At 51.1% G+C, this 19605-nt stretch overlaps 1 protein-coding gene across 4 annotated transcripts in view; it reads left to right on the forward strand.

Moving 5' to 3' along the window:
• The window catches only part of LOC140425013 (E3 ubiquitin-protein ligase HECW1-like), an 856744-nt gene that overhangs the window by 678495 nt on the left and 158644 nt on the right, over window positions 1-19605 (forward strand). For all 4 annotated transcript variants that reach the window (XM_072508780.1, XM_072508779.1, XM_072508783.1 and 1 more), the window contains 2 exons: window positions 13345-13465; window positions 14170-14283. In XM_072508780.1, coding sequence (XP_072364881.1) covers window positions 13345-13465; window positions 14170-14283 — 235 coding nt within the window. The remainder of the gene's footprint in view (window positions 1-13344; window positions 13466-14169; window positions 14284-19605) is intronic.

Here is a 19605-nt window from a genome sequence, read left to right on the forward strand (position 1 = left end):
TAACGGCCGCTACCTGCCCTCTTCGTACGGGTCCCACGCTATCCCATTCTTAGCCCCCTCTCGAGCCAGGCCGTCTGCTCTCTGGTTCCCCTCGCCCCGTGGCTCTGTTTTGGAGTGAGCTTTCACCTTAAGGATATACCTGTCCTCCCCCTGCCCAACTGCTGCCACGATCTTCTCGAGGAGGGGTTTTGTGGCCAGTGGCTTTCCATCCGAGGAGGTGTATCCTCGGCGGGACCAGATAGCCAGGTACTCCGTGCAGGAGTTGCATGTAAACATGCTATCTGAGCAGATGGTATACGGCGTGGGAAAACGGTCGGGGTGGGTCACCACATACATCACTGCAGCCAGCTCTGCCTGTTGGGCGCTGAGTGTATGGGGGAGTTTAAGGGCCAGGGCTATCTCTGCATCGGGGTCCCAGATCCCACAGCCCGTGAACCTGACGCCCTCTGCTACAGTACTGGACCCATCCACATAGATCTCCCTCCCTGTGGGGTGCAGCCCTGCCCGGAGTCCGAACCCTACCTCCCAAACCCCTTCTACGGAACAGTGGTGTGGCTCCCCGGGGTATATCAGGTTGGCTGCGAGCTGTGGCTCATTCAGCCCTTTTACCTGAAGGGCCATTTGTGACAGCAGGAGGGTCCACCTGGTGATTCTGGCGCTGCTGACCGTGCCGTCCTTAATCCTGCCGTCCAGCAGCATTTGGGTCGGGGTGTGATGTGTCAGGAGGGTGATGGGGCCCATCCTGACAAATACCTGCATCCGCTTTACCGCCCAGTGGGTGGCCAGCAGATGCCTCTCACAGTTGGAGTATGCCCGTTCCATGTCTGTGAGGACCCGAGAGGAGTATACCACCGGCCTCAACTTGCCATGCCGGGTCTGGAGGAGCACAGCACTCAGGCCATCACTGCCTGCGGCCACCTCCAGGAAAAACTCCTCCCGGGGGTTAATGGCTCCCAGGGCTGGGGCTTTCTGCAAGTCCTCCTTGAGTCGGACGAACGCCGTCTCACACTTACTGTCCCAGTCCCACTCCACCCCCTTGTGCAGCAGCCTAAGCAGAGGCGCTGCTGTGGTGGCATAGTCCTCAATGAAGTCCCTGCAGTAGCCGGTGATTCCTAAAAAGGACCGTATCCCCTTTACATCTATGGGGACTGGGAGTTCCTGCACTGTTTGTCTCCTGGCAGTGTCAATTCCTCTCTCACCAGCTCTCAGGGTTAACCCCAGGAACTTCACCTCTCCTACCCCGATCTGTGCCTTTTTAGGGTTAACTTTCAGCCCTCCTTTGTACAATAACCCTAACAGCTCGTCCACCAGGGGCCCATGCTCCTCACTGTTACTGGTGAACAACAGGATGTCGTCCACATACTGCACCAGCTTGTGTGGCTCACTGAACCCCTTTAAGCATTCGGCCATGCATTGATGGAAAATGCTCGGGCTGTTATGGAATCCCTGCGGGAGACAGGTCCAGGTGTACTGTTGCCCCTTAAAGGTAAAGGCAAACTTATATTGGTCCTCCCGTCTGACCGGGACGGACCAAAATCCATTCGAAATATCCAGCACCGTAAAAATTGAGGCGGATGCTGGAATTTCTCCTAGCAAGTCTGCCACGGCCGCCACCGTTGGGGCGCAGGCCGGGATGTTTTTATTCAGGACTCTGTAGTCCACGGTGGCCCTCCAGGAGTTGTCCGGCTTCCTCACCGGCCAGAGCGGTGAGTTCACATGGGTGGCAATTGTCCTCAACACCCCTTGCCGCACCAGTGAGTTTAGGGCCACCTCCAAGTCTGCCTCTGCTTCCCGGGGGAAGCGGTACTGTTTCTGGGGCTGGGACATGGGGTCCCCATCTACCCTGACCTCTGTCCCAGTAACTCTCCCACAATCATGCTTGTGGGTGGCAAAAGCAGCCAGATTCCTGCGGACATACTCCCTGAACTCTTCCGGGGTATTCCTCTCCAGGGCTTCTAAATCGTACCCTTCCTTTGGCTGTACCACGCACAAAGCTCCCTTCTCCTGGGCTCTGTCAATTACCCTCAACTCCCTTTCACTCCCTTCCGTTGCTGCATCCCACAGGCAGTGATTTCTTAGGTCCACCAGGATCTGATGAGCCACTATAAAATCAGCTCCTAGGATCCCTTTCCCCTCCTGTTCCCATCTCATCAGGACGCATTTCCAGTGCGCCTGGAGTGCCCCTAACCTGATAGACAGGGGAACAGAGAAAAAACCCATTTTTTCGTTCCCGGTAAATCCGATGAGACTATAGGGTACCCCGCTAGACAGAGGGGATGCTCGGGGATTGTCCGTGTGGACTATAGTACTGGAAGCACCTGTGTCCAGTAGGTAACTCCCGACCGTATCCTGGACCTCCATCTTGACCCAGGGTCTCCCGCACGGGCCATACTCCAGTGGGCATAGAAAGGTGGGCTGCTGAGGGGCTAGTCATTCGGAGGCTTCCCTGGGTGCGGGGGCGGGCTGACCCTGGCCCGTTGCCATTGCCACCTGTCCTGAGCCTTGCAAAAGGGCTAAAATTTTACTTACCTTGATGGTTTCCGGGGCAGCTGCTCCTGCCGCCGGGGTCCGACTCTCTACTGCGGGAGCCCTCTCCTGCTTGCTAGGGTTTTTACATTCCCTCTTGAAATGCCCGGCCTTCCCACACCCGTAGCATACCGGTTTCTTGTCGGAGGTCCGGGTGCCCTCATGCTTCCACTCTCTCTTAGGGGCTGCTGGCACGATTTCATGCACCCTACCCTTAAGGGGCTTGTCCTCACCCCTCTCCCCATTACGATATGCGAGGGTAAGTTTCCTAAGGACCTCTTCCTCATTAAGGGCCGGGGTCTGCGGGTCGAACCAGTGTTCGGCTTTTGCCCTAACGTTAGGGAGACAGTTGGCAACTAGGGTCTTCAGCCAGTGGGCGGTTCTTTCCCCTAAATTCCGTCTATCCGCGGGAACCCCGCATGCCTCCATATAGACAATCCACAGCCTGTCTGCGAACATGGTGGGAGATTCCCCTGGTTGCTGCTTGGTTTCCCCCACCCTCATGAAAGGGCTCCCCAGATTCAAGCCCATCGCCTCCAGAACAGCAGTCTGTGCTGCCGCCCATGTGTCAGGTCTTCCCCCATTCCCAGAGGTCACTGTCCTGCATAGCTGTGCATCTAGGGTCATCAGGAGCATCCTTATTTGCTCCCCCTCGTCGCAGTCATTAATGCTGGCTGCCTGTTCCACCTCCATAAAATGAAGCGACGGATCCCCTTTTGGAGTTAGCCTGGGAACGTGGGCCACCATCCCCCTGAGCGCGGATGCCCCATGAGGAATGATAATGTCGCCCTCAACCGGTCCCCTATTCGCCAGCCCCGCCGGGGGACCATACCTTCTTTGTCTGACAGGGCACATCTGCCCTACCTGGGGTTCCTGCTCCTCCTCCCCACTGTCCAGCTCTCCTGCCCCGTTGGGTAGCCCCCCTGTCCCCGGGCTAACTACCCATATAGGAGACGCCGCTATCTGGGGATACACCACTGACCCCCCTTGGACCTGCCCCTGACCGGGCGGTCCAAACCCTACCTGCTGACCCGGCCCCATCACCGGCATCCCAGGCAGCGGTCTGTCCCCATCCCATGGGGACCCACATACGAAACCAGGCGGACACGCCGCCAGCTGGGGGTACCCTGCCGACCCCCCTTGGACTTGCCCCTGAACGTGCAGTCCGATCCCCCCCTGCCGACCCGGACACAATCCCGGTGCCTCAGGAGGCGGTCTATTCCCCTTGGCCTTTGGGGAATCATCCGCTGCGAGGAGCACCTTGCCCCTAGGGAACCCCCCTGGACCTACCAGGTGTATCTGTCCCCTGAACTTGGACAAGGTCTCCTCCAACTCCGTTATTCGTGCCTGGCACGGCCCATGGGCACAGTCCCCTACTTCCTCGCGAGCCACTCGGTACGCAGCCTGGATGTCCCGGAACTTCCCCTCCAGCTTCCTACACTGCTCTGTACTCCGAGCATAGAGTTCCTGGAGCCTCCGTTCCTTTTCTTTACCCTCCACTATCTGGCAGTGGAGATAGTCCTTCTCACACCGGTTAGACTCGCTTTCCTGTTTCATTTCTGCCAATTCCTCCCGCAGTCGTTCCGCTGCGCTAGCCTCCTGCTCTAACTCTTCGATCCTTTGCTCTGTTTTGACTACCTGCTGAGACAGGCAGATCAGCCAAACTGCCTTCTCCAAGTGCTTTTTGTGCGCCTTACTTTCTGTCCATGCAGCCGCTGCCATTACCGGTTGCTCCGCATTGATTAGTTCTGAGACCCAAGGTTTGGTGAGGTTGACCTTTTGCCACATATACGAGAAGATTCTCTCCTCCATTTTACTTTGTTCCCTCACCCCCTCTGCCAAGTCACATACTCCAAACCACCGGGGTCCTACCGCGGTCGCCATTGTAGAGGGTGCCATCTCTGCTACTCCACTACTGGGCCGATATCTGGGGTTTGAGTATCTGTGTGTGTCTCTCTCCAGCTGGCACTGAAACTTCAGAGGCCAGGGGATGCCGCACTGGGACACCTCCACGGGAGAGAGCACTGAATCAAGCCTGCCGTTTATCCCTAACCGGAAGCCTGAGGCTTATATCACACAGATATCCAGACCCCCACCAATGCCCAGGTGATTCTCTCTCTTGCCGGTGGTGCAGCACCCACCCGGTTCCTACTTCGCTGGAGTAGCTTTCCCAAGAGAGAGAATAGGACACTGCTGTTTATTACCTAACCAGCAGCCTGTCCTGAGTGAATCGCTCAAGATGACCCTAGATTCTTGAACCCGGAATTAAGGTGAGGAATATCTTAACAATGACTTGGTCAGAGATCGCTGGTGAGAGATTGAAGAATTTAAACGACTCCAATTATCAGCAAATCAAGGTTTATTGCAAAACCCAGGTCAAAATCATCAAACAGAAGAAATTATAATAAAATCTTAAACTCTAACACAAACTAAGTCTATTCAGAAAGTACTATAACGGACACAACAAAAAATCTTATTGTTACACAGTTTTAGCAATGACACAGAACACAAATCAAGTCCCCTTCCCCAAAGCCTCAACCACTATCAAAGTCAAGGGAGTTTCGCAAGCTGCTGCAGGGTACTTACAGTCACAGGCTGCAGAGGTCAAGTCAAAGGTGGAGAGGTCGAGCCAAGAGACCCTCAATCGAAACACAGCCCCTTTTATATCCGTTTTACCTGCCCTTTTCCTGTGTTCGGCCAGCCCCTTTTGCATTGAATGGGTAAGGTTTAAAGTTCCCGCTGGTCCCGCCCCCTTTGAGCCGGTCAGAGCTGTCGACTTCCGGGTTTTCCTCCCCCTTTGCGTTGTATCGGTCCAAGTTTAAAGTTCCCGCTGGTCCCGCCCCCTTTGAGCCGGTCAGAGCTGTTCGCTTCCGGGTTTTCCTCGCAGGTCCGCTCCTTCCAGCCAGGCAGACCTGCCGCGATTTGAATTTGGCGCCGACTCCGCCCCCTCCTCCCAGTGAGTTCCTGCCGGTGGCTTCTGTCAAGCTTGGAGTACCTCCCCCAGGTCCGCCTCCAACTTGGTTTTTTCTACCGTTTATCTTCAAGGGGCTTTTCCAGCGCAATATACTGAGCCCAGACAGTCTGCTTTTTGGGATAACAAGGTTAAGCTCTCTTGTGAAGATTTTCAGTCTTCCAGCTGCTCCGGAGATGGCTGCTATTCTCACCTTGCTATGTTGATGGGGTGTTAATTGGATTCTACTCTGGTGGAGGCCAAGTCATTTACATCTGCATGGGGCTATGACCATCCCATTGTCCTGCTTGCAGGCAGGCCCCCTGTGTATTCCCGTGCCCCTTTGTCTGTGTGTTAATCTTATCTCGTTGTCTGGCTCCTTCTTCCTTGTAGCTCCTAGGGGGGGGGTTTGTAAATACCTATGCCCCTACTCAGCTCAGCGGATCAAGCCTGCTGGGAAATCTGGTTACGTTCTCTTGGCTGAAAAGTCAGTTTACAGTCTCTGGGTTTTATCCTTGGGCAGTCCGAAAAGGCCGAATTGCCCGAAAACCTTACACTATGTCAAATTGTTCAAGAATCTCACATTCCGTCTCCCCAAATTCTGTACTTATATCCTGCTTCTCCTGAGTGAAGACAGATGTGAAGTACTCATTAAACACCCTATCAATGTCCTTTGGCTCCACGCACAGATTGCCCCCTTGGTCCCTAATGGACCTACACATTCCCTAGTTATCCCCTTCGCCTTAATATATTCATAGAATATCTTGGGATTCTTCCTAATCCTACCCATCAGTGCTTTTTCATTCCCTCTCTTTACTCTTCTAATTACTTTCCATAGTTCCCCCTGCATTTTCTATACTCCTCTAAGGCCTCTGCTGATTTGCTCCCTTTATACCTGCTAAAAGCCTCTCCCTCTTTCTAATCCAGTCCTGAATATTCCTAGCCATCCAAGTTCTCTGGGCCTGTTGTTCCTACATCTCCCCATTTCCTTTTTGAATGCCCCCCCCTGCCACCCTCACTGCTCTGCTGTAGATTTCTCCACAAGAAGCTGTTCCTAGTCTACTTTGACCAGATCCTGCTTTATTGTAATAAAATCTGCCTTCCCCAATCCAAAATCATTTTTTGAAGACTATCTTTTTCCTTTTCCATAACAATCTTAAATCATACTGTGTTGATGTCGCTATCACAAAAGTGTTCCCCACTGCCATCTCAAACACCTCTTCAACTTTGTCCCCAGAATTAGATCCAGCACTGCGCTGTCCCTCATTGGACCTTCTACATATTGACATAAAACGCTCTCCTGAATACATTTTAAGGAACCAGCCCTCTCTAAACACATTACACGATGACTATTCCAATAAAGGTTCTGGAAGTTGAAATACCCTGGGCTGGATTCTCCGTTGGCGGGATCCTCCGCTTCACCGGCAGCGCACTCACGCCCATGGATTTCCCTACGGCGTGGGGGTGCCCACAATGGGAAACCCCATTGGCCGGCTGCCAGGACGGAGGATCCCGCTGTCAATGGGGGCTTGCCGCATCAGAAAACGGGTGCGGTGGGACAGAGGATCCCGCTCACTATTATTATTATTTTTACACACCTCAGTGAATTGCTGGACTAGTTTAAACTCCTCCTAACTGCACTAGCAAACCCAACCACAAGGAGTTGGTCTCATTCTGGCTCAGCTGCAGACCATCCTGCTTGTACATGTCCCACTTTCCCCAGAAACAGTCCCAGTGATCCAGGAATTAAAACCCTCTCTCCTGCACCAACTCTTGAGCCACGTATTCATCTGCCCTATTCTCCTATTCTGTAGTCACTAAGCACAGGGAGGCAACACACCATCCCTGGAGTCACGACAGCGGGCGCAGAAAGACCTGTTTCCCTAACTCATCAATCCCCTATCACTATTGCTCCTCCTACTCCCTCTCTCCTGTACAGTCAAGCTGTTTGTGCTGCCAGAAGTTTAGCGCTGACTGCACTCCCTTGAGGAACCAGCACCCTCATCAGCTTCCAAAATGGAAAATCGGTTTGAGTGCAGGACTCCAGGGGTCTCCTTCACTACCTGCCTATTTCTGCCTATTTCTCTTGGACTGCCTGGTGGCCACCCTTCTTTCCTCCAGTCCCTTGAGCTGCGGTGTGACCACCTCCTTAAACTTGTTATGCACTCTCAGCCTCGCAGATGCGCTGCTCGAGCTCCGAAACCTGGAGCTTAGATTTCTGCAGTTGGGAGCATTTGCTGCACATATTGTCATTTTGAACATAGAACATAGCACATTACAGTGCTGTACAGGCCCTTCAGCCCTCGATTTTGCGCCGACCGTGAAACCACTCTAAAGCCCATCTACACTATTCCCTTATCATCCATATTTTTATCCAATGACCATTTAAATGCCCCTAATGTTGTCGAGTCCACTACTGTTGCAGGCAGGGCATTCCACACCCTTACTACTCTCTGAGTAAAGAACCTACCTCTGACATCTGTCCTATATCTATCTCCCCTCAATTTAAAGCTATGTCCCCTCGTGCTAGACATCACCATCCCAGGATAAAGGCTCACACTGTCCACCCTATCTAATCCTCTGATCATCTTGTATGCCTCAATTAAGTCACCTCTTCACCTTCTTCTCTCTAACGAAAACAGCCTCAAGTCCCTCAGCCTTCCCTCATATGATCTGATCTTCCCTCCATACCAGGCAACATCCTTCCTATAATGCGGCGACCAGAATTGCACGCAATACTACAAATGCAGCCGCACCAGAGTTTTGTACAGCTGCAACATAACCTCATGGCTCCGAAACTCAATCCCTCTACCAATAAAAGCTAACTCACCGTACGCCTTCTTAACAACCCTCTCAACCCGGCAGGCAATTTTCAGGGATCTATGTACATTGACCCCGAGATCTCTCTGCTCATCCACACTATCAAGAATCTTACCATTAGCCCAGTACTCTGTCTTCCTGCTATTCCTTCCAAAATGAATCACCTCACACTTTTCTGCATTAAACTCCATTTGCCACCTCTCAGTCAGCGCTGCAGCTTATCTATGTCCCTCTGTAACTGTAACATCCTTCCGCACTGTCCACAACTCCACCGACTTTAGTGTCATCTGCAAATTTACTCACCCATCCTTCTACGCCCTCCTCCAGGTCATTTATAAAAATGACATCAGCAGTGGCCCCAAAACAGATCCTTGTGGTACACCACTAGTAACTGGACTCCAGTCTGAACATTTCCCATCAACCACCATCCTTTGTCTTCCAGCTAGCCAATTTCTGATCCAACCTGCTAAATCACCCTGAATCCCATGCCTCCGTATTTTCTGCAATAGCCTACCGTGGGGAACCTTATCAAACGCTTTACTAAAATCTATATACACCACATCAACTGCTTTACCCTCGTCCACCTGTTTGGTCACCTTCTCAAAGAACTCAATAAGGTTTGTGAGGCACGACCTACCCTTCACAAAACCGTGTTGACTATCTCTAATCAAATTATTCCTTTCCAGATGATTATACATCCTATCTCTTATAAACCTTTCCAAGATAGCAGAAGTAAGAATCACTGGTCTATAGTTACCGGGGTTTTCTCTACTCCCCTTCTTGAACAAGGGGACAACATTTGCTATCCTCCAGTCTTCTGGCACTATGATGACATAAAGATCAAAGCCAAAGGCTCAGCAATCTCCTCCCTAGCTTCCCAGAGAATCCTAGGATAAATCCCACCCGGCCCAGGCGACTTATCTATTTTCACACTTTCCAGAATTGCTAACACCTCCTCCTTATGAACCTCAAGCCCTTCTAGTCTAGTAGCCTGTACCTCTGTATTCTCCTCGACAACATTGTCTTTTTCCTGTGTGAACACTGACAAAAAATATGCATTTAGTACCTCACTTATCTCCTCGGACTCCACGCACAACATCCCACTACTTTCCTAGACTGGCCCTACTCTTATCCTAGTCATTCTTTTATTCCTGACATATCTATAGAAAGCTTTAGGGTTATCCTTGATCCTACCTGCCAAAGACTTCTCATGTCCCCTCCTGGCTCTTCTTAGCTCTCTCTTTAGGTCCTTCCTAGTTAACTTGTAACTCTGGAGCACCCTAACTGAACCTTCACGTCTCATCTTTACACAAGCCTCCTTCTTCCTCTTGACAAGTGATTCAACTACTTTAGTAAACCACAGTTCCCTTGCTCGACCACTTCCTTCCTGCCTGACAGGTACATACTTAGCAAGGACATGCAGTAGCTGTTCCTTGAACAAGCTCCACATTGCATTTATGCCCATCCCCTGCAGTTTCCCTTCCCATCCAATGCATCCTAAGTCTTGCCTCATCGAATTGTAATTGCCTTTCCCCCAGATATAACTCTTGCCCTGCGGTATATACCTATCCTTTTCCATCGCTAAAGTAAACGTAATCGAATTGTGGTCACTATCACCAAAGTCCTCACCTACCTCCAAATCTAACACCTGTCCTGGTTCATTACCCAGTACCAAATCCAATATGGCCTCGCCTCTCGTTGGCCTATCTACATACTGTGTCAGGAAACCCTCCTGCACACATTGGACAAAAACGGACCCTTCTAAAGTACTCAAACTATTGCATTTCCAGTCAATATTTGGAAAGTTAAAGTCCCCCGTAACAACTACCCTGTTGCTTTCGCTCCTATCCAGAATCATCTTTGCAATCCTTTCCTCTACATCTCTGGAACTTTTCAGAGGCCTATAGAAAACTCCTAACAGGGTGACCTCTCCTTTCCTGTTTCTAACCTCAGCCTATACTACCTCAGTAGCTGAGTCCTCATCAAACATCCTGTCTGCCACCGTAATACTGTCCTTGACTAACAATGCCACCCCGCCCCCTCTTTTACCACCTTCCCTGAGCTTACTGAAATATCTAAACCCCGGCACCTGCAACAACCATTCCTGTCCTTGCTCTATCCATGTCTCCGAAATGGCCACAACATCGAAGTCCCAAGTACCAACCCATGCCGCAAATTCACCCACCTTATTCCGGATGCTCCTGGCATTGAAGTAGACACATTTTAAACCACTTTCCTGCCTGCCGGTACATTCCTGCAACTTTGAAACCTTACTTATGACCTCACTACTTTCAACCTCCTGTATACTGGAGCTACAATTCAGGTTCCTAATCCCCTGCTGAACTAGTTTAAACCCTCCCGAAGAGCATTAACAAATTTCCCCCCCTGGATATTGGTACCCCTCCGGTCCAGGTGTAGACGATCCCGTTTGTAGAGGTCCCACCTACCCCAGAATGAACCCCAATTATCCAGGTATCTGAAACCCTCCCTCCTGCACCATCCTTGTAGCCACGTGTTCAACTGCTCTCTCTCCCTATTCCTCGTCTCGCTAGCACATGGCACGGGTAACAACCCAGAGATAATAACTCTGTTTGTTCTAGATCTACGTTTCCACCCTAGCTCCCTGAATTCCTGCCTTACATCCCTATCCCTTTTTCTACCTATGTCGTTGGTGCCTATGTGGACCACGACTTGGGGCTGCTCCCCCTCCCCCTTAAGGATCCTGAAAACACGATCCGAGACATCGCAGACTCTGGCACCTGGGAGGCAACACACCAACCGCGAGTCTCTCTCATTCCCACAGAATCTCCTATCTATCCCCCTAACTATGGAGTCTCCAATGACTAATGCTCTACTCCTCTCCCCCCTTCCCTTATGAGCAACAGGGACAGACTCTGTGCCAGAGACCTGTACGCCATGCCTTACCCCTGGTAAGTCCCCCCCCCCCCCAACAGTATCCAAAGCGGTATACTTGTTACTAAGGGGGACGACCACAGGGGATCCCTGTACTGACTGCATCCTCCCAGACCCTCTCACCGTCACCCATCTATCTTTAGTCTTCGGAGAAACTACATCCCTGAAGCTTCTATCTATGACCACCTCTGCCTCCCGAATGATCTGAAGTTCATCCAGCTCCAGCTCCAGTTCCCGAACACGGTTTCTGAGGAGCTGGAGATGGGTGCACTTCCCACAGGTGAGGCGTACCTCACCTCAAACATTCTGCAGGAGGAACATTGCACTGCCTTCCCTGCCATCCCCTCTAGATAAAACAAGAAAAGGAAAGAAAGAGCTTACCTGATATTCACTCAACCCCTTAAGTTAGAGGAGGTGGAAGGGTGGGTGACACTACAAGTGTAGTGTCTCGGGTTTAGCAACCGCCCAACTTATATGCAGGTACTAACAAATCTTCCCAGAAATCCCCATGGCCGACTTCCTGCAGCTCTGAAGGTAAGTTTTTAAAGGTTAAACTTACCTTCCCGACAGACCCCTGGCCACTGCTCCCACCGAAAATCTGAAGGCCGCTTCTCCTGCAAGGTAAGTTTTTAAAGGTTAAACTTACCTTTAGGATGCCAGAAGGGTCCATGACCTCCCACATATGATAGGCCGCACATTCCACTCGGCTGATCTCACCTGCCAAGTCTTAAATTTAAAAATACCTCATTTTGCTTGCTAACTTTTACAATTACTCAGTCTTAAATATTCCTCCTCTTACATTAATTCCTTGTCTAATTCTACTTTGACCTACTTATCCTTGTATTACTTATTATAATTACTTGTCACATTATTATGCTGGCTCTGGCTATCAATTATCCCTTGTGCTTCTCAGTTAATCCCTTCATATTTTACTGTTCTAATTTACTACTATTTAGGGTCAGTCCCCAATGGTAGTTCCTTACCAGGCAAGTCCCAGTCACCCGACTTTACTCACCCAATCAGCTGCTTCCTCTTGCTCCACATCACTTACTGAACCATGACGTTTTGGTCTGGATTCACTGACGGTTCACTGCACTGCTCATTTTAACATGTTCCCACCACTCCAATCATCTGCTTCCCACTAGGTCCACACTCTCTCCAGCTTCTGATGGTCTATTTGGTTCAGTAAGTGTAAGACTCTGTGAAAGATTGTAGTTATCCTCCTTAATATCCAATCTCTACTAGATTGTGGTAAGAGAGAGAGTGAGGGATTCACACCAGTGCAGTGATTGGTTAAAACCATACCAGAAACCACAGGTAAACCCAAACAGACCGCATTTTGGCTCCATTACCCTCCATAAGTAGACATGCCTCTAACAAAACAGAGCACACGGTGGTTAAAGATCAATGGCATTGGATCTATTCCCTTTCTGCCTTGTACCATTTTGGAGCTTCATTACAACTTTCTCCCAGGAACTTCTTATGACTTTAACGTGGTACAAATAACATTCCCATGATTCCAAATGAATTCCTAACAATTTCCATGCACAATGGCCATTCAGGAGTACTGAGAATTTGCTGAAGGGGGCTATTGAAATGGGAAAGGGTCAGGGGACTGCAAATTACAAGCAATTAGAAGCAATTATGAATGTTTTTACTTTCTTCTGTTTAAAATTTTGAAGCCGCCTACTTGCAGGTAAAACCTTGTCCCGTAGTTAGGTCACTGCCACATTTTGTATTGACTCTGGAAAATGTGGACAGTGGATCCTGTATTGGAATCTTAGAAGGTTGATGTTTCTTTCGAAGGGAAGAAAGCCAGGCACATGAGAACTGTTCACACCCACTAACACCAGCAGAGACACCTTTGCTTGGATGTGTCACAGAATTCTGTGTAGATAGGCTCCAACTCGGGTGGCAGAGTTGTGCTGTCTATTGCAATCTGCCCAGTATCCTAACTGCGGCACAGACAAAGCACTAGCTGTCACCGTGGTGCTGCAACCCACAACGGAGGAAGGCCGGTGCTCAAAGAACTGATTTTAATCAATATTGTAATTTCTTCTCAAAAACTGAACTGCAAATGAATTTTGCAGGAATATATTCATCAGGAAAACACAATGTTCATTTCTGTTTGTCAGGCATGCAGCGAGCAAGTGCAAGGGCTCCAGCCCCTTACAGGAGAGATTTTGAAGCTAAGCTGAGGAACTTCTATCGAAAGCTTGAGGCCAAAGGTTATGGGCAAGGACCGGGAAAAATAAAGTAAGGAATTCACTTTTATAATTGCTTCATGAAGTTGCCAATTAAATATATTTTATTATCTCGCAACAGCAGCTTGGGGCTTTACGAATCAGACGCACACAGAAATTTGCACGTGGAGGTCAATGGAGCCCAAAGGATTTACTAGACCTAATAACTAATAGATGGAAAATTTTGCAGAGCAGCTGATCTCTCCACACAAAACACTGATATATGCTCCTGGCACACAAGCAGGAGCACAAATTTGTAAAATTTAACCTATGGACTGAACACATGGATAACCGCAATTTAATCCATTGGTTGTGAGTGGTATAAGATATGACAATAAAGAATTTCCCTTTTTCCTAATAAAGTGATTCATCTGGGGAGGGAGAAAAACATGCAGTATCACAACTGATGGTGCAATGATGCGTCACATTGTGGCCGAGACCAATATTTTCAAAGGAATTAAGTTGTATATTTTCAAAGAAAAACAGCTTCTTGTGAAGGTAAAGCCCATTTAAGAGGCTTGTGAGTAAGTGAATAACTCGAATCAAAACTACATGTATTCTCCAAGAAAAATAATTTGGGACTTCCTATATATAGTTTACATGTGCTTTCAATTATTAAAAAAAAAATGTTCCCTGCTGTAAAGATCCTGCTGGCAGCACTGGAGCCCACACAGCTGCCTCTAGTGTGTCACTCTAAGTCTGCTCTATCCTTTGCAGGTTAATTATACGCCGGGACCACTTGCTGGAAGGTACCTTCAATCAGGTTATGGCCTATTCACGCAAAGACCTGCAACGGAACAAGCTATACATCACATTTGTTGGCGAAGAAGGGTATGAAGTTTCTCCATGAGTTTGATGTTGATTGACTATTGTTCAGTCCCCACCCCCCTTGCATTATATCAATAATGCTGACTGATTCTCCCATTAATGATTGCTTAGGGAAATCTGGTCAGCTGTCAAAATAACCTTTTTAGAAAGCTAACTTTAATTATTAAAGCCCATTTACTAAGTGTTCTTCAGACTGATGAATTCATTAGAGTTCTGCTAAATGTTGCAAACTCCCAGTAAGTTATCACTCGATGTTCTTATTATAGCTAATATGCATTGTACACAGCACATTGTGTACAGGATTATTGTACAGTACGATTGATCAAATAACAAGAGGTTCTTGAATAGCTTTAAATAGTTTATGTATTTTATAAAGCCATTCATTATAAGATAAATCCCAGGCATGCAGACTCAATCTTGCATTCCCCTACTATCAGCAGATTTTTAGTAGTTCACTCCTCATACACTAAAGATTGGCCACACTCTTGTTCGATTAAGTTTGGTTCTAAGTGACTTTTTAAATCTTTCCTGTCTTCTTGTGTCAAACACAAAGGGCAAGTCTCCGGAAACATTTCTAAATGTGGTAGCGAGCGGGAATTGCCTTGAGTTTTCCGGCGTCGGCCCAGCGAGGCCAGCAATGCAATTCAATGGTAATTGGTCCACTTAACGAGGCCTCACGGGCTTCTCGTCGCAAATGAAGCTCACCAGCTGATTCACCGGGACCGCACTCACTAGCCCCCCACTACAAGCAGCACTTAAGCTGCACTTGCTCAGCCAAGCCCAGCCAGCTTGCAACCATGGCGCCCAGGAGACTGACTCTAAGATTCAGAGATACTGACCTGGGGAGGCTGCGAGACGCAGTGGAGGCCAGGAGGGATATTCTGTTCCCCGAAGGTCCCTGAGAGTCAGCCACAAGGCAGCCAGTGCTGCCTGGAATGAGGTGACAACAGCTTTCAGCTCTGGGAGTATGACCAGGAGGACTGGCCTTCAGTGCCAAAAAAAGGTCAACGACCTACACCGGACAACATGAGTGAGTAGACACCACCGAAGATAGAGCAGTCAACCAGGCGGAGGCTGGCAGACGACGCAGAGGTGAGAAACCACCTTGCTCCACCCAGGAGACCTGTCAAATGTGAGTTGGTATTGCCTTACTGACTGAACCATCCCTCCCGACCACATGTCCATTATCTCGGAGGTCCTCCAGCCAACGGTGCCTGCTCATCCCGGGCGGCCCCCTTTCCTGACTCCCAAGGAGAACACTTCGGAGGAGAACTCCAAGGATGCAACCGTAGTCTTGGCACAGCTGTCATCCCCACCTTCCATCACGCACATTGGTGGGAAATGTTAGTGGTCAGGCTTCTGGGGCACAATCTGGTGAGCACCACACTGCTGCTGATGAACATCAGGTGGAGGCAGGAACCCTCAGGCGAGACGGCAGTCAGATGGCTGCTGGTTCCCGGGACCCAGCCGGGTCCTAGCCTGTGGTACAGAGGTATCCAGAGCTGCTGGGGACTATGGGGGCAACCTGGATATTCAGAGGGAGATGTCAGCGTCACTCCAGCAGATCCATTGCTGCTTTCAGGAGTCTCAAGCGCTAGGGGCGCAGGAGTGGCAATGAACGGCACTGCTAGGGTGGCGACCGCAGTGTAAAGCCTGGTGAGCGAACCTTGATGAGGTTCTGCGGGACATGTCCCGCGCTCAGATTGGAATGGCCCAGGCGCTGCAGAGCCTGTCCCATTCTCAGGTGGGTATGGCTGAGGTGCTGCAGAGCATGGATCAGTCACTGAGGAGCATCGACGATGGATTCAACACTGTGGTGCTGCAGAGCCAGATGATGCAAGGGCTTGAACCAGCTGCCCCTCCATCCCATGGTGAACCCCAGGCCCTATAAGCACCAGTCGGGAGGAGGGGGCACTGGCTGCCAAGCCAAACCTGTTCCATGGAGTGGCAATGGTGGCCAACAGCTCTCCGGAGTTCCACCCTTCTGATGAGGCTGCATCTCAGGGTCAGCAGACAGGACAGAACGGCATGGCTGTGCATGTGCCATCGACAGGTGAGGGCTCCAGAGCCAGCAGAGGACGCCGACCAAGGGCATCGAAGGCCAAGGGACGAGGTAAGCAACTGGCAGCCTCCACCTCATGTGCATCCTGGTGAAATACCAAGATGTAGTGGTAGAGCTAGGAGGGCCAGGCACATTGAGGATCATGGGGCACTGGAGATGGGGCGGAAGAGCCGGGGGTGTAGGTGGGGGGGGGGGGCGGGGAGCACATAGGGAGTGGGGTTTGTACAACACATTAAACACCTTTTCGCGCAACCATTATGCTGTCTCAGTCACATCCTTCAGCAATGCGGACTGACCTCTTTGCCCATCTCTTCAGGCATCCCCCGGTGCAGTAATGGAACCCGTGCTGTTGGCACTCCTCATCATGAATTAACTTCAGGCATCCCCCCCCCCCCCCCCCCCCCCCCCCCATCCCCACCCCGTGACGCTCACCCACCCTCCGGCCGTGGACAGACCCCCGGAGCTGTGCCATCCCCTGGGTTTTCGGATGTTGCATGTATCGGGTTGCCTCCTGCAGTGTTCAAGCGCAGTGTGAAATGGTTGCTAGGCAATGTCTCCCACATTGCTACATGGTCTGTCCACCCATGGGTATCCACTTGGCATGTGTGAAGTGCTCACTTAACCACGATTGACAATTCCCGATTAGGAATAGCTTTCAGCCGCGTAGCCAGAGGCCTCAGCAGATGGTGGGGGTTATGGGCAGTCGTTGGGGCAGATGGGCAGGGACAGGGGTTGCCCCCTGAATGGGTACACACGATCCAGCGGTTGTCCTCCAGTTGCCCCCCAGCACACCCCTCCACCAACCCCCCCCCCCCTCCCCCATGGCGACCCACCTTTGAGCCCTTGAGGAGGTTCTCCGACCCCCTGCCGAGGCCCACCCCGCCGAGCACAGGGGTGGCTAGCCCAGCTCGCCCGGGCTCTTTGCCTATGAGCAAAGATGGCTACTCACCTCATCGGCTCCCCACTGAAGCCCTTCCGCCAGGTTCACGTTTTTCAAAAGCATTACTAATCGGCGCCAGCGTGACCACTTGCTGGGGAGGCCGCTGAATGACGGGAGGCCGTTGGATGTGGGGGGGGCTCTCGTTATTCGGGCTTAAGTGTTGATAATTGGTTTCTTGCCATGCTATGGCAGGATCCCGATTTCGCTTACAGGAGTGGGCCAGTTGCATAGCAAACTGTTTGCCGCTTGGTGCGGTTCTCGTTTTTGGCCTCTCCCGCTATTCACCGGCCTCGTTATGCTTGAGCAAGAGCGCAACGAGGCCGGAGAATCGCGACCAAAGCTTTTTTCTTGCCCCAGGCACAGGCACAGAATTATTTAGTTCCTGCAGCTCCACTGAAAAAGCAATAGCATGTGCAACAGCCCCCCTTCCGTGCCCACCCACCCTTCCATGCCCCAATCCCCAGCCAAGAAATGTTGGTGACCTGGTTGTATTGGGTCAATGGGAGTGTCTAATAAGCCTTACAAGGGTGGAATCTTTGAAGGGAGCAGAACCAATGTTGGTCTCCCCATGTTGAGAATTCTGGTCGAGTTGGCATCCAACGTATCCCTCAAGCTCTTTATGCTGAAATTTACCAGTTTCTATAAGAGCAACAGTGGGATCCAGTGGTGGGATCCAGTGGTGGGCTCCAGTGGTGGGATCTAATAACCTGGACTAATAACCAAAAAAACAGCTCATTTAAGAAGAACCAATCACTTTCCTTGTACAAAGGACTGACGGGTTCAGGAAGGGACCTGGGTAAACCACTCAAAACGCACTCAAGATGCCACCCACTTTGAACAGACACATGTTTGTCGTGGCATTTGTCCCAACATGCCCCTTATGAATTCAGTAAACGGACTTCCGGTTGCAGCTATGCGGAGCTAAGTCGCACATTCGGCGGCTCCCACAAAAACGGACTTTTGGGCTCTTTTCTGGGCTCCCAACGACACTTTTTCGACGTTTCCCGGTGTGGGAAGGAGATTATAACAGCTCCCCGATAGTATATGGCTTTTTCTAGGAGCGGGGCGACTAAAAAGGTGGTGGTGGACCCGAAGAAGGTGCGAGGGAAGAAGAACAAAATGGCGGCGGGCAGAGACCAGGCAGCGTGGATGCAGTGGGCAGAGGAGCAGCAGGAGGGTATCCAGCACTGCTTCAGGGAGATTAAAGCGGACCTGCTAGAGCCGATGAAGGCTTCTATTGATAAGCTGCTGGAAACACAGACGGCCCAGGGGGTGGCGATCCGTGAGGCTCGACAAAAGATCTCCGAGAACGAGGATGAGATCTTAGGCCTGGCGGTAAAGGTGGAGGCGCACGAGGCGCTCCACAAGAAATGGCAGGAGCGGTTCGAGGAGATGAAGAATCGGTCGAGGCAGAAGAATCTGCGGATTCTGGGCCTCCCAGAGGGGCTGGAGGGGCCGGACGTGGGGGCCTACGTGGTCACCATGTTGAACTCGCTGATGGAAGCGGGGTCCTTCCAGGGGCCCCTGGAGCTGGAAGGGGCCCATAGAGTGCTGGCGAGGAGGTCCAAGGCTAACGAGCCTCCGCGGGCGGTGCTAGTGAGGTTCCATTGGTTCGTCGATCGGGAGTGTGTGCTCAGGTGGGCCAAGAAGGAGAGGAGCAGCAGGTGGGAGAATGCGGAGGTTTGAATATACCAGGACTGGAGTGCGGAGATGGCGAAGTGGAGGGCCGGGTACAATCGAGCAAAGGCGGTGCTGCACAGGAAGGGGGTGAAGTTTGGCATGTTGCAGCCGGCACGACTGTGGGTTACCTACAAGGACCAGCACCATTATTTTGAGTCTCCGGAGGAGGCGTGGGCCTTTGTCCAGGCCGAGAAATTGGACACAGATCGAGGATCGGGATGGGCGATTGGAGACTGCGGTGGATATGTTATTTTAATTTTTTTTGAGGAGGGAGCCTTTGCTTTGCTCCTGGTTTCTTTTTCTCTGTGTTTTTCTTTTTCGGGTCGGTGAGGGTGATTGGGGCGGGTTGAGCACTGTTTTGGTTGGGTTGGTCGGGGGGGCTTTTGGAGGGGGGTAGGTAAACGGAACAGGGGTGGTGGATGGCGGTGACATGGGGCCCCGTGGGGGAGGGGGAGGCCCGAGTCGGGGGTAAGGGGACCGGCCCTGTAAAAAGAGCTGTCTCAGAGGTGGCGGGGCCGGGTAGGTGGAAAGCGCGGGCTTTTTCCCGCGCTGAAGACTGGAGGGGGCGGGGCCGGTGCGGGGAAGCGAGGGTTGTTTCCCGTGCTTAGAATGGGAGGGGGAGGGGGAGAGCCTATGGATGGGG

Source organism: Scyliorhinus torazame, chromosome 6 (genome assembly GCF_047496885.1).
Source record: "Scyliorhinus torazame isolate Kashiwa2021f chromosome 6, sScyTor2.1, whole genome shotgun sequence".
Lineage (NCBI taxonomy): Eukaryota > Metazoa > Chordata > Chondrichthyes > Carcharhiniformes > Scyliorhinidae > Scyliorhinus > Scyliorhinus torazame.